We start from the raw sequence: 13,209 nt of genomic DNA on the forward strand, positions 1-13,209 counted from the left end.
CTGGTAACTATGATTTAGCCAAGACTCGAACCGATATCAGTTACAGTTTTAGAGTCATATTCGTTCAGTTTATATTCAATAACTAAGCAAATTAATCCTCAATTTGCGTCTTAATCTGCAGTCATTTTAGCATTGAGATGTAGATCTTATAGGTTGTATATTATTTTTCATATTTTTTTTAATTTATTTATTTTAAATTAACGGAGTGAATATTATTTTACTTAGCCGAGTTAGCCATCAAAACTGCGTTGCCAACTATTTAAGGGACTACCAACAATCGAGCTGACAACCTGTTAAATAATGCTGGCAATTTGCAATATTATTGTGTATGGAAGAAAACTATAGACATTTCATCAATAAAAAATATAAAAGAATTACATTTTAAGTATGTTCACAAAGTGAGTAACATTCCGACGATATTTGTTTTCCCTGCCATAAATATCGCTGCCGTCTCCCATCTCTAGTAGCTCGTTTTTGTTGGTTTTTCGAATTTCCGATATAACAGTCACACTGCTCGCCGCGGTTGGTCGCAATTTTTTGTTGATAAGCGGACTCGGAATTTCGGGCGCGTTTCGTATTTGTTTTGTCGCGAAATGAACCAAAAAGCCAAATAGTGACAATATCTGTGGGCAAACAAGTGATAAAGCGGCAAATGTGTCATCTGGTGGGCGAGCAAGCTGCCGAGAAATTGTGTTTTTAGTCAAGGTACGCCAATCGGAGAATCTCTGGGTTCGTGTGTGTGTGGGAGTATAGTCGCTGGCTCTTCCAATTGGAATTGTTCTTTTTGGGCCCGACAATAAAACGCAGAATGTTTACTTAATTAATGTGCACCTTATTGAGCTGGCGAATACAAATGCACTTAGCTCAACTGAAAGTATGAGATACTTTTTATAGTTTCCTGTTCTCCTCCTGCCGATTCCTTTTACAGGAAAAATCAATAAAGGTCCCAATCAGAATGCGACTGCGCCCTAGTGTGGGTGTGCAAAGTGCGTGCCTGTGTGCGTGGTCTGTGAGTGCGTGTGTGTGAGTGATTGCTCCTTTATCAGTTGGAAAACGCAGTGTGTTTCGCTGTTGTTGTTTTCGTTGTTGTTCTCCAACAGCTGCAAGTGATTGTGGCACGCCTAATTGATAACTATTTTCGAGCACTTCCACTCCACTTCACCTCAGCATAATTAATCACCGCATTAAGGAAAACACTAATAATAATATCTGCACGCTCGATTGTCTTACATGCCCACAAAACATTGGAGAAAAGGAAAACACAATTCCACACTGCATGCGCTCGTATTTAGTTTCCCTTTTACTTTTCTACAATTTACATAATCATCAACATCTCGCGGCGGCAAAGACACAAAACAACCGGGCAGCAAAACAAAAGTGCCGCTCATTAAACCAACTCATAAATGCACACACAGAAATCAGAAGTACTTTTGCACAATACATATGTTTGTAGTTAGTATGTATGTAGTTTCATTATTTAATGTTTTTGCGTAAATTTCCCTGTGTTTGATGGCGCTCGGTTCCATCATCATCGTCGCTTCTCCTTCCCCCGCAAGTCTTCAATTCTTCTTTCTTTGATAATTCTGCCGCGAATATTTCGTATGCAAAATGTGTGCCAAGCCAAAAAACCGCACAGTGGGTGGGATCGCGAGATTAGTTAGCAAAATCGGTGATAAGCTTAGTGTCTAAATATCTTAGTATAAATAAGATTTTATTTTTGCTATTCCCTGCGAATTCTGTCATGGCTTAATTGCACTTTTCTACGCATTTTTAGGGGAGGGTGTGACGAAAACTACCCTGCAAATCAATAATGAGATGAAATCTGCCCAAAAATACTTCCCTCTTTCAAATACTTTAACCTACATACATAGTATGCATTTTATCACCACAAATTACACTTTCCAAAAAAGGTAATCACATGTCGGGTTAAAATCACTTTTATGACCTTACCCTCTATAAGGTGATGAAGCCTAATCTCTTAAAATCCAAATCTCTTTGCAATTTGTAGCTGCTTCATTTAAATGCAGATTACCATAAATGGAATTGTTGATTCACATATTGATTTAATTATGCAAATGTTTGGGTATAGATTATCAAATAAACACTTGTTTTGATTGGCTTACACCTATCAATTTAGTTTGGATTAAAATGCTTAGTAAGAGCCTAGTAAATACGAGCTCATTTGATTCAGGCAATAAGTCACATTTGTTTTTAATATTCTTTATCTCTGAAAGACATTTTAACTGGGTGACTAGAAGGTAGCAGTCTGATTCACTCTCTATCCACTAAAATATATCAATTTAGTTTCCAAACACAGTTGACTCGAATTGTGTCCATTGTGCGAGGGCTGATTCCCTTGTGCGACTCGCTGGCCGGTTAATGACACGAGGAGTCGTCTCTGGGGGACCGGCTAAGTACTGAGCTCTTGGCTAGACAAGTGACGCATATTCCCGCATTCTTTGTGGTACTAAAAGTATCTATATACATGGTATGTAGCGCTCATTTGTCTAATTCGCTGATCGCAGATCGTTGATTCATCGAATTGCTCTGCTCGTCTTTCGAATTCTTGCCCTCGAGAGCACACAGATATCGTGACTCTTGCTAAATGTTAATCGGTGGTGCCTTATCAAGGCACTGATAGTGCTGGCCCACCATATTTATTATATATTTCGTGTAAAGGCCTGGGCAAACAATCGATCGGCGATGATGAACGATGGCCACTGTTGTCCAGTTCAGTTGAGTGCGGCATTCCAATCGAGCGGCTTGGATGGATGCATTTCCGCTGTTACACAAGCGATTTGCATTTCACAGCCACTCAAATTGCGGTTACCACTTTTCGTTCGCTGGCTGTTTTCGCTCTTTACGCTGGTCGCAATTAAAATTTGATTAATTTGCCAATTGGAGCTTGAACAAGTCGACTTGTGCGGACCGAGAACTGGTACACGACCCGGGTCATTCCCATTCCCATTCCCAATTCCAGTCCCAATTCACTTGAAGTCTTGAATTGGATTGGGTACACAGTGGAAAAATGCTTGCAAGTACAAGATGGATATAGTGATCTTTAATCGTATGTTATATTCTAGTTAAATTCATAGTAAAGGTGCCTAGAAGCATGCAGTTAATCAAGAAAAAGGCATTCTTGCATACTTTTGAATACTTTAATAGTTAATTTCAGAACCCGAAACTTTTCTTTGACCCTTGATTAATAAAGTTGCGTAAATTTCTCCCTGTGTACATACATATTTATGCACATCTGTCCGTCCACGCTCAATTTTACGCTACAATAACAACTGCAAAAAAGAAGTGCAGCACCAAATTGCATTTGCACATAATTCAACGGTAGCTCAAATGAGAAATATGTCTTGTGTTTATGGAGTGTGTGTAGCAACAACAACTAGAGTCGGTGCAATATAATATATCTGCTGCAAACGCATCTGTATCTTTCTTCATGCACTGGAAATTCCGCAGAGACGACGCCGTGTGCCGCTAACTTTCTAAAAGATGCAGCGCCAGCTAATCATGATAATGACTTAGCTGCTCATTTGCTATTGTGGCTGCCGCCACCTGAAAGTTGCCTGATAATTAAGTTACAGATACAGCGATATAGCGATAGAGCAGACAATCCACAGAACCTGCCACAACAGACGAATTCTTTTGGGTGACTACAGCATCTATGCATCTGCTTAGAAAGTCGATTCTAACAAGTAACCTTGTAGATAGGGGTCGGCCAATTAAAAAGTGAAAAGCGATTAAATTGGTTTCCCATTAAGATCAATTGTTGGATGAATGTAATTTATTTCTATTTGATGTCTTACATGATGTCGTTTAACAAGAAGAATTGCCAGGAGTTGGAAGCTTTATATCATTCCTTTAAATTTTGTACAATGACTTCACCTGTTTGAGATAGCATTTATCTTGGCTGGATTTTCATATCATAAAGCTGACATACATAGTTTCCATCGATCATAAACCGAGTCATATGCTCTTGATGAGTTAAGTGCAGGCGCTAAACTGACGACTGCCTTTAGCTTCCCATGCTTAACTTAATAGTTAACTTATTAGTTAATGTCTCACTTAATTAAACTATAATTAAGTCTAGCTTCAAGGTGCAACAATGTTAAATACACCATAAAATACATATAATTTCGAGGCTCACCCTATACTTTTAACATATTTTGCTACATCTTTCCTTTGATCACCTTTTATAGTCAATACTTTTGCATTTCTGAGCGCTGCCCACACCTGATACTTGATATATGCATCCATGCAGTTAGCTGACTCGTCTCTGTTTGGGTTTCGCCCATCGGATTGCTACAGGGATTGGCGGATTGGCGGGCAGAGTGGTGGTGGTGCGTCTATAATTAGCCCACGCCCTGGTCCGGCACTAAATTTATAGCAATCTACAGTCTCAATTGTGCCCGCACTCACTGCGTTCTTCCTTTCCTATCTGCTTCCCTTGCAGGCCATGGAGCATTGACTCGGACCACTGACACCCTGAATCCCCAGCCCCCGAACCCCGATACCCGATCCCCGCCAGACCATGCTGGAGCCAACGCTGACGCCCGATCTGGAGGAGGGCATAGCGGGGCTCAGTTTGGAGGATGTGGATGTGGACTCGGTGCCGGAGCGTAAGCCGCACTTCCTCGACTACGACGCAGTGCCGCCGCCAGACTATGAAGATGGCTTTGGGGCTAGTTCCGGGGAGCAGCTGAAGATGGACAAGAAGTACGAGCGGGATGGCGAGGTGAGCGACTACGAACTGGCCGCCAGTGGGTATACGAAGAAGGAGTTCACCCAGGACGACAACACGCTGCACTTCACCCAGAGCGCCGTGGGACTGGGATCCGGTGCCGTTGGTAAAAAACCAACAGCCAAGCATTTTCTGGACGAGAACCCCATACCGCCCGACTACATGTTGGCCCAGGAGCTGCGCGAGATGAGGGAACATCGCAGCCTGGACAGGAACTTCGAGCGACAGTCGGCGCAGCAGCAGCAGCTGGACGAACTGCCTCCGAGGAATGGAGGCGGCTCACCGGCCAGCGCAGGTCGTCCGTCCCGCAGCAAGGAACCATCGTACACGCTTTCCCGATTTCTGGACGGGGATTCACCTGCTCCTGCTCCAAGGCTGCCCAAGGGAGCTGCCTGGACGACCAGCTTCGATGAGCGGTACACCTCGTCGGCAGTGGAAGCCACCTTGGGATCTAAGGTGGAGTGTGTTTACTCACTGCTCTCCATGTTGGGTTCAAATGATCCCCTCGAAATGGCGAAAAAGTTCTTGGAGCTCTCGGGAAATGCCCAAAGTTGCGCAACTCTAAGACGCTCTGGTTGCATGCCGCTCCTGGTGCAGATGATGCACGCACCGGACAACGACCAGGAGGTGCGGAAGTGTGCTGGACAGGCGCTGCACAATGTGGTGCACAGCCATCCGGACGAGAAGGCTGGCCGGAGGGAGGCCAAGGTTCTGCGACTGCTTGACCAGATCGTCGACTACTGCTCCTTCCTGAAGACGCTGCTCCAGAGTGGCGGCGAGGCCATTGCCGATGACTCCGACCGCCATCCGTTGGCCGCCATCTCATCGCTGATGAAGGTCAGCTTCGATGAGGAGCACCGCCATGCCATGTGCGAGCTGGGGGCGTTGCACGCGATCCCCAACCTAGTGCACTTGGATCACGCCGTACACGGACCCAAGCCGGAGGATCAGTGCTGTAACTCCTTGCGGAGATACGCCTTGATGGCACTGACCAATCTGACCTTTGGGGATGAGAACAACAAGGCGCTGCTGTGCGGACAAAAGCAATTCATGGAGGCCCTGGTGGCCCAATTGGACTCGGCACCGGACGACCTGCTCCAGGTGACGGCCAGCGTGCTGCGTAATCTCTCCTGGCGAGCGGACAGCAACATGAAGGCGGTGCTGAATGAGATTGGAACGGTGACAGCGCTGGCCCTGGCGGCCATGCGGAATAGGAGTGAGAACACCCTGAAGGCCATACTCTCGGCCCTGTGGAATCTCTCGGCGCACTGCAGCACCAACAAGGCCGAGTTCTGTGCCGTGGACGGAGCCTTAGCGTTCCTTGTGGGAATGCTGAGCTACGAGGGTCCAAGCAAAACACTTAAGATCATCGAGAATGCGGGAGGCATCCTGCGGAACGTGTCCAGCCACATTGCTGTATGTGAACCGTATCGGCAGATCCTGCGCCAACACAACTGTCTGGCTATTCTGCTGCAGCAACTGAAGTCCGAAAGCCTCACGGTGGTCAGCAATTCCTGCGGAACTCTATGGAACCTGTCCGCTCGCTCTGCCGAGGATCAGAAGTTCCTGTGGGACAATGGAGCGGTGCCTATGTTGCGTTCGTTGATCCACTCCAAACACGCCATGATCTCAGAGGGCAGCTCGTCGGCCTTGAAGAACCTATTGAACTTCCGACCTGCTGTCCAAAATCATCACCAGCTGGATCCCATTGCCCGCTCCATGGGCCTCAAAGCATTGCCCACTCTGGAGGCACGCAAAGCCAAGGCACTGCAGCAGGAGCTGGGTGAGCGCCACACGGCGGAGACGTGCGACAACTTGGACACGGGCGGTAAATTGGCCAAGGAACGCGCATCCAGTTCATCCAGACGTCATCCTTCTGCGCCACGCCTAACCCGTTCGGCAATGTTAACGAAGAGCGAGAGTAGGGACTCGGTTTACTCGGCCAAATCCGATTGCGCCTACGATCATCTAATTCGCTCCGCCTCTGCTTCAGATGCGCATCGAAAAGTGAAGCCAAAAATGACGGACTTCGATCTCGAAATGGAGCAGGACACAGAGGCCACCGAGGAACAGCCCATTGACTACTCGGTGAAGTACAGCGAGAATGCCACCAAGACCTCAACATATCAGGAAACGGACCTTGATCAGCCCACGGACTTTAGCCTTCGCTATGCGGAGAACCAAATCGAATCCGACCTGGACATATCAGGACCAGCAGGCGCCCCAAAGAGTACCATCACTCCCCCTGCCGAAACAGTGCCCGTGAAATCCGAGGGCCAGGAAATAATGCTGATTCTAGACGACAGTGTAAAGTGCTACCAGACGGAGGATACCCCTTACGTTATTTCCAATGCGGCTTCCGTCACAGATTTACGAGTCGCTGCCAAAGCGGATGCGGAAGTCAAGCCAGAGGCACGCGAGGTGGCTTCCAAGGAGGGAGCTCCCAAAAAGGTGCCCAAGCTATCGCAGTGTGGCTCCGGTTCGTACACTCCAGAGAAGCCCATCAACTACTGCGAAGAGGGAACTCCTGGCTACTTCAGTCGCTACGATTCCCTGAGCAGCTTGGATGAATCCGGAAAGGCCAACCAGGCAGCCGTAGGAACTGATGCGGAGAGCAAACCCAAATTAGAGAAGCAGGAGGAACAGGAGTCCCCGCCAGCAGAGCAGGTCCTGGTCAAACCTCCCACCCAGGCCAACTCGGCACTGGAAACCCCATTAATGTTCTCGCGACGCAGCTCCATGGATTCCCTGGTCCACGATCCGGATGTTGATGTGGCCAACTGCGATGACAAGAGCTCGGTGGTGAGTGACTTCAGTCGCTTGGCCAGTGGGGTAATATCCCCATCCGAGATCCCAGACTCCCCCACACAAAGTATGCCTCAATCTCCACGGCGAAATAGTGCCGCTGGTTCCGGGCAGAATGTGGATTCTCCACCGGTTGTTATCCCGGCCAGCCTGCAACCACTTCGCAGCGTTTTCGAGGACGACCTGAGCAGCTTCAACGTGGAGCATACACCTGCTCAGTTCTCCACGGCCACCAGCTTGAGCAACCTGAGCATAGTGGATGATGAAAAGGCACCAGCCAGTGTGGCCGAGGAAGACAACGAAGATGAGCTCCTTTTGGCCAACTGCATCAACATGGGAATGCAGCGAAAGCCAGCTGAGGCTGTGAAATCCACAGTTGGGAACTCGGAAGTGGACGTGGCTGAGGAGACCATTCGTAGCTACTGCACCGAGGATACTCCAGCATTGCTCTCCAAAGTGGCAAGTAACACAAACCTATCGGCCATCTCCATGAGCTCCAACGATCCCAAGGATGCCGCAACCGGTCAGGCACAGATATACACACATCAGCTATCCGACGATGTATCTTCCAACGCATCGGACTGCGGTGGAGCAGCTGGTCACCTGCTGCAGCAGTGCATCCGCGATGGCATGAAGAAACCCCTAGCTGAACCCACTCCAGATCCCATAGCCATGCTTCGACGTGGCGGAAACCAATTGCCTGGCTACCTGCCCTCCGCCGATGAAATGAACAAGTTTTTGGTGGAGGACAGTCCCTGCAACTTCTCGGTGGTCTCTGGTTTATCCAATCTCACCGTGGGATCCAGTCTGGTCGGCCCAGCCGTGCAACTCAAGGAGACTGTTCCGTGAGTAGTAAACACATTTAAACTATATGGCCAAGTAGGCTTTGCTTAATGAGTATTTAATTACTATTAAAAGTGATATCAATATCAAATGATCCATAGCATTACTATGATAATTGCTATTGCATGATAATGTTTTGCTTTAATATTAATTGGTGGTTCAAGTTAGCAAAGCTTATTTAAGTTAACTAGAAACTATATTTAATCAATCCATTTCCCATTAGATCCAGTGTGGATCAGAATCCTGGAATGAAGCCGAAGTCCGGTAAACAGAAGCAAGTCGGAAGACCACCGCATTGGCAAGATGATTCGCTGAGTTCTCTATCCATTGACTCGGAGGATGACACCAACTTACTGAGTCAGGTGAGCGGTAAACGAATCACCAAATCAACCATATATTAAACCATTTGCTTATCTTTATAGGCTATTGCCGCTGGTTGCAATAGACCGAAATCGAATCTTGGCTTCAGCTCGAACGGCAAGCGCTCCAGCTCGCTTAACTCCTCGCAGCCAATAGCCATCAATGCGGCCACCTCGGCCAGCTCCCTGAATTCGGCGATGACAGTCCGCAAGAGCCAGCAGCAGGAGTCGTACAGTTCTGTGGACTCCAGCGACTCTAACGACAACCAGTCCAAGTCGCTCTTCGAGCTGTGCATCCTCAAGGGCATGTACAAGTCGAAGGAACCGGGCGCCCGGGCCCAGCAAATGCAGGAGCAACCCATAGTGGGTTCATCCTCCGCCCAGTCGAATCCCAATCTCAAGCAGTTCGATTCGCTGCCGGTGCAGCTGCCATCTAGTGGACAGGTCAAGCGGCAGCGCCATCATCATCATCACCATCATCATAGGGAGCGAGAACGAGAACGCAAGGACGAAAAGTTGCTGCAGGAGTGCATCAATACGGGCATCTCGAAGAAGATCAACGCCGTGCCAAAAAACGTCCTGGCTACGTCTGCGGCTGCATTGGAACCGTGTCACCCAATGGCAGCTACTACATCAGCAAGTGCCCTCAGCACAGCAGCTCCAGACGTAGAGCAGAAAGCGCACGCCACCAGCTCACCCAATCCGCAGCAGCAGTCGTCCACGCAACCGAGCAGCCCCATCCTCCCGAATCCTATCGACGCCATCGCCACCGTCACCGACACAGCAAGAAGTCCAGCAGCTCCAGATCAAGGGAGCGGGAACGCGAGTCAGAACGGTCACGAGACCGCTACTGGGTCTAAGGACTTGGACTCGGAAGATCGTTCCAGCGATGAATCGAATCAGTCCTTCATCATGGAGACCATGGTCAGGTTGGACAGTGCTCCCAATGAAACGTGCATCTCCGGTGCAAGCGAGAAGCACAAGGATCCCGACCTGATGCTAAAGTCTGTGGAGAGACTGACCATGGAGTTTGTTACCTCGGCGGAGCAGTTGCGCAGCAGCAGCCACAACCACAGCGGCAGCAACAGCCACAAGAACGCCAGCAGTAACAACACCTGGAATGAGAGCACCTGTCCCAATGATGTCAGTTTCCCCAGCGTAAGTCAAACGGCTCCTGTTCTGGCCTCCCTAAGCTTGGATGAAGACGCCACGGAGGCGAGATCTCTGCATGAGTTTGTAGAGATCACACCCACGAATGAACAGCAACCAGCATCGCTTGAAGGCGAAACAGATACCCTGGTTAATGGTCATGCCGACAGCTACTCAGGATCATCGGGGGGTCTTAACTTCCAATTGGGTGGTCAGGTGCAGAATGCTGGCGTCAGACTGGAGCCGCAAAGATTACTTTTCAATGGAACGAGTGCCTCCATTATGACCAACTCGACAATGATTGCGTTTGAGGCTCGAGCTCTGGCCGAAAATCTACTCCAGCCCGCTGCCACTGACGATGACAACACGGAGATGACCTTCAGCTTGAACAGTTTGGATCTGGACAACGTACGTCCGCCGTCGGGAATGGAATCGCTGAACAGCTGCTACCAGGACCACTCCCAGCCGAGTTCCTTGCGCCAGCCGCTGCCCAGCAAGAGTCCGAGGTTTGCGCGGAAAATGTTTCCGGCCAATTTGGTAGCCCGACGAGCCCTGGGTCACTTGGCTGGCAGTGCGGAGAGCGTGAACTCCAGCTGCAACCTGCTGGACAACATCAAGCCTCCGTCGCTGATGGACGAACTGCTGGACTCCATGATCAGTGTCGACAGCATTCAGTCGGAGGTGGCCGATGGCGAGCAGGACTGCAGCATGGCCACCACCATTTCTGTGTCCAACTATGAGACGGCTGCTTGTGATGATCAGACCATGACCGTGCTCCAAAGCTGTTTCGACGAAGATGAGGACGCCACCATGAATGACTACAGCTCGGCCGAGTCCACACCCAAGCACGGCTCTACTCCATCACCCAATCGCCGATCCCTCACCCCGAAAGACAAGCGCCGTCTCACGAAGGATCGCTACAAGACCTACACCATAGCCACCAGCTGCGAGATGGACGCAACAGAAGCCAATGAAACTCTGCAGATAGAAATTGTGGAAACTGCTGTTCCTGTGGCCACACCCTCACCACCGCGCGCAAATGGAAGGAGAAGGGGCAGTGCGGAGCGGTACAAGACCCAGCTGATTGAGTGTCCGCTGGCGTTGATACAACCCCAACCCGATGATTGCCCAAGCGAAGAGCTCTCCTCCATTCGAGCAATGATGCAGCAGTTTACTTTCATCACGGACATAAACATTGGGCAGAATCAGGAGACTTGCGAGACTACTGATCCTCCAGAAGAGGCGGGGGAATCCCCGGAGTGCGATCAGAACTCAGAGACGGAGTCGTGCGACGGTCAGGAACCGGCGCAGCTGCCTCCTCCTCCGGCAATTGTGGATCTTAGAACACCTGTCGTCAAGCCCACAACTTTGGAGCCCGCCACGGCCGTCAAACTGGTGCGAGGTCGCAAGAAACCAGCCTACGTCTCACCATACAGCATGCAGAGTCAACGGAATAGTAACAATGCCGCCCCGTCCAAGAAGAAAACCCTATCTCCAACAATTGCCAAACGCAGTCTGGTGGCCGGCGGATCAGGAGTTCGGCTACCAGCCAAAAAGAAGCCAACGCCGCCACCCGAGCCCGCTCCCGCTCGCTTGGAACGCCAAGGAACCTTTGTCAAGGACGAGCCAACGAACTCCAATGTTCAAGTGCCCGTTGTGGAGACGAAACCGGCACAAACCAGTCCCACGCACCGCGCCTCAAAGCTGCCCACAAAGAAGGGCACGGCCGGCGGTGCCTCACCATCCAAAGCTGGCTCTCCCAAGAGGATTCCCGTGGCGCCGGTCCGCCGTATGACGCCTCAGAGGGCAAACACTAGTCTGCGATTAGCCGCAGGCAAATCCCCCGCCGCCTCGCGTGTGGTGTCCTCCCGGGTATCGTCCACCACGCCACCATCACGCAGCAATTCCAACCTGAATGGAAACAGTGCAGCCGCAGCAGCTGCGGCAAAGATCAACCAGGCCCAAAGCCGCATAGCCAACATCTGGAAGAGAGTGGACGAGGCGAAAACCAAGCAATCGTCAACCAACCTGAGGACGCAGAAAACCAAATCTTCCAACATGCTCAACGGAAATGGCAACGGAAAGCCGACGCTTCTGCGTAGCTCTACGTTTGACAATACCCCCAGCACCGCTGGAGGAGTCAAGTCCAAGCTGCCAGTTGTGGGCGCGCGGAAATAGTTGGTTAATTTTGCCAGGATAGCATCGATCACAAATTAGCCAAGTTAAAGCGGAAAATGAGGAGTGAGGAGTGGAGACTGTAAGAGGAACAGGACTGTATTTGTCAAGCATTTTTTAGGAACGGAACACGCACAGGTCCACATCCACAAGCAGAGCTAGAGTCAGAGAGTTAAAATCAAAGAGTGTTTAGGATAGGAGTCAATATACAATATGTAATCAATATTCAACTCTCCTTTTACTTTTTACATATACATACATGTATGTACGTAGACCCTAAAACTTTGTAAGCAACCAGTTTAGCATAGAGTTAGCGCAAACTCCTAGTAACTTCAACTAATCCAAATCACAGTCAGAGAAGGAGGCCCTATGCTCCCGATCGTGTGTAGCCAAATGTATTGCATATATATACACTAGATCAGGCCTTTCAACATGTGTACAACTCCCCAATATATACAAAATGTATACTGGCATATATATAAATGCTATATATTCGATTTGTCGCATTAATTAGGAAAGGTTTACCAAGTCTAATATGTGTTCTGATTTAAATTATACACTTAGTTAGAAGAGTTGTCCTCCGACTGGGCAGCTACTGAAATCAATTACAATCGTATAGTTGCACATCTGTATTGAGAATATATTCTAAGTTTAAAATATGCCCCTGGCTTCCTTACGCAAACACCAAATATCTGAAGAGAGAAGAAAAATCACATTTAGTCACTGCTTTTTAATTATTCTTTTAGATAATTTAGCAACTTAAGGGTAACCGTTTTAGGAAACAGCTTATGCATTAAGCCCATCATTTGCAACTTAATTTTTACCGATTTAATGCGATTAACCATTTTTAATATGAATAAATCGAAATATGCTTTTTGTCAGCAAGAAATAAAACCAATGTGAAATTTACTCGATTCTTATTTTTAACAAAATAAAACATATTTTGAAAGCGAAATGGACAAATATTAATTCTAATTTTAATATTTTGTTTATAATTTTGTAGGGTATATAAAGTGTACCACAACTTTAAGCAATAATTCAAATTTAACGGAAATCATAATGTGATGCCAAAAAATATCCTCTTTCACGGCCACCTTTTAGGATTGCGATATTGCCCATTACGTTTTG

At 48.4% G+C, this 13,209-nt stretch overlaps 1 protein-coding gene across 1 annotated transcript; it reads left to right on the top strand.

Moving 5' to 3' along the window:
- Positions 1 to 489: 489 nt before the first annotated feature.
- On the top strand, positions 490 to 12,990 carry LOC6538134 (adenomatous polyposis coli protein). Its single transcript, XM_002098633.3, has 4 exons — positions 490 to 705; positions 4,463 to 8,400; positions 8,622 to 8,760; positions 8,821 to 12,990. The coding sequence occupies exons 2-4, from the start codon at positions 4,541 to 4,543 to the stop codon at positions 12,082 to 12,084; spliced, it is 7,263 nt and encodes a 2,420-aa protein (XP_002098669.1). The 5' UTR covers positions 490 to 705; positions 4,463 to 4,540; the 3' UTR covers positions 12,085 to 12,990.
- The last annotated feature ends 219 nt before the right edge of the window (positions 12,991 to 13,209 follow it).

Source organism: Drosophila yakuba, chromosome 3R (assembly GCF_016746365.2).
Source record: "Drosophila yakuba strain Tai18E2 chromosome 3R, Prin_Dyak_Tai18E2_2.1, whole genome shotgun sequence".
NCBI classification, from domain to species: domain Eukaryota; kingdom Metazoa; phylum Arthropoda; class Insecta; order Diptera; family Drosophilidae; genus Drosophila; species Drosophila yakuba.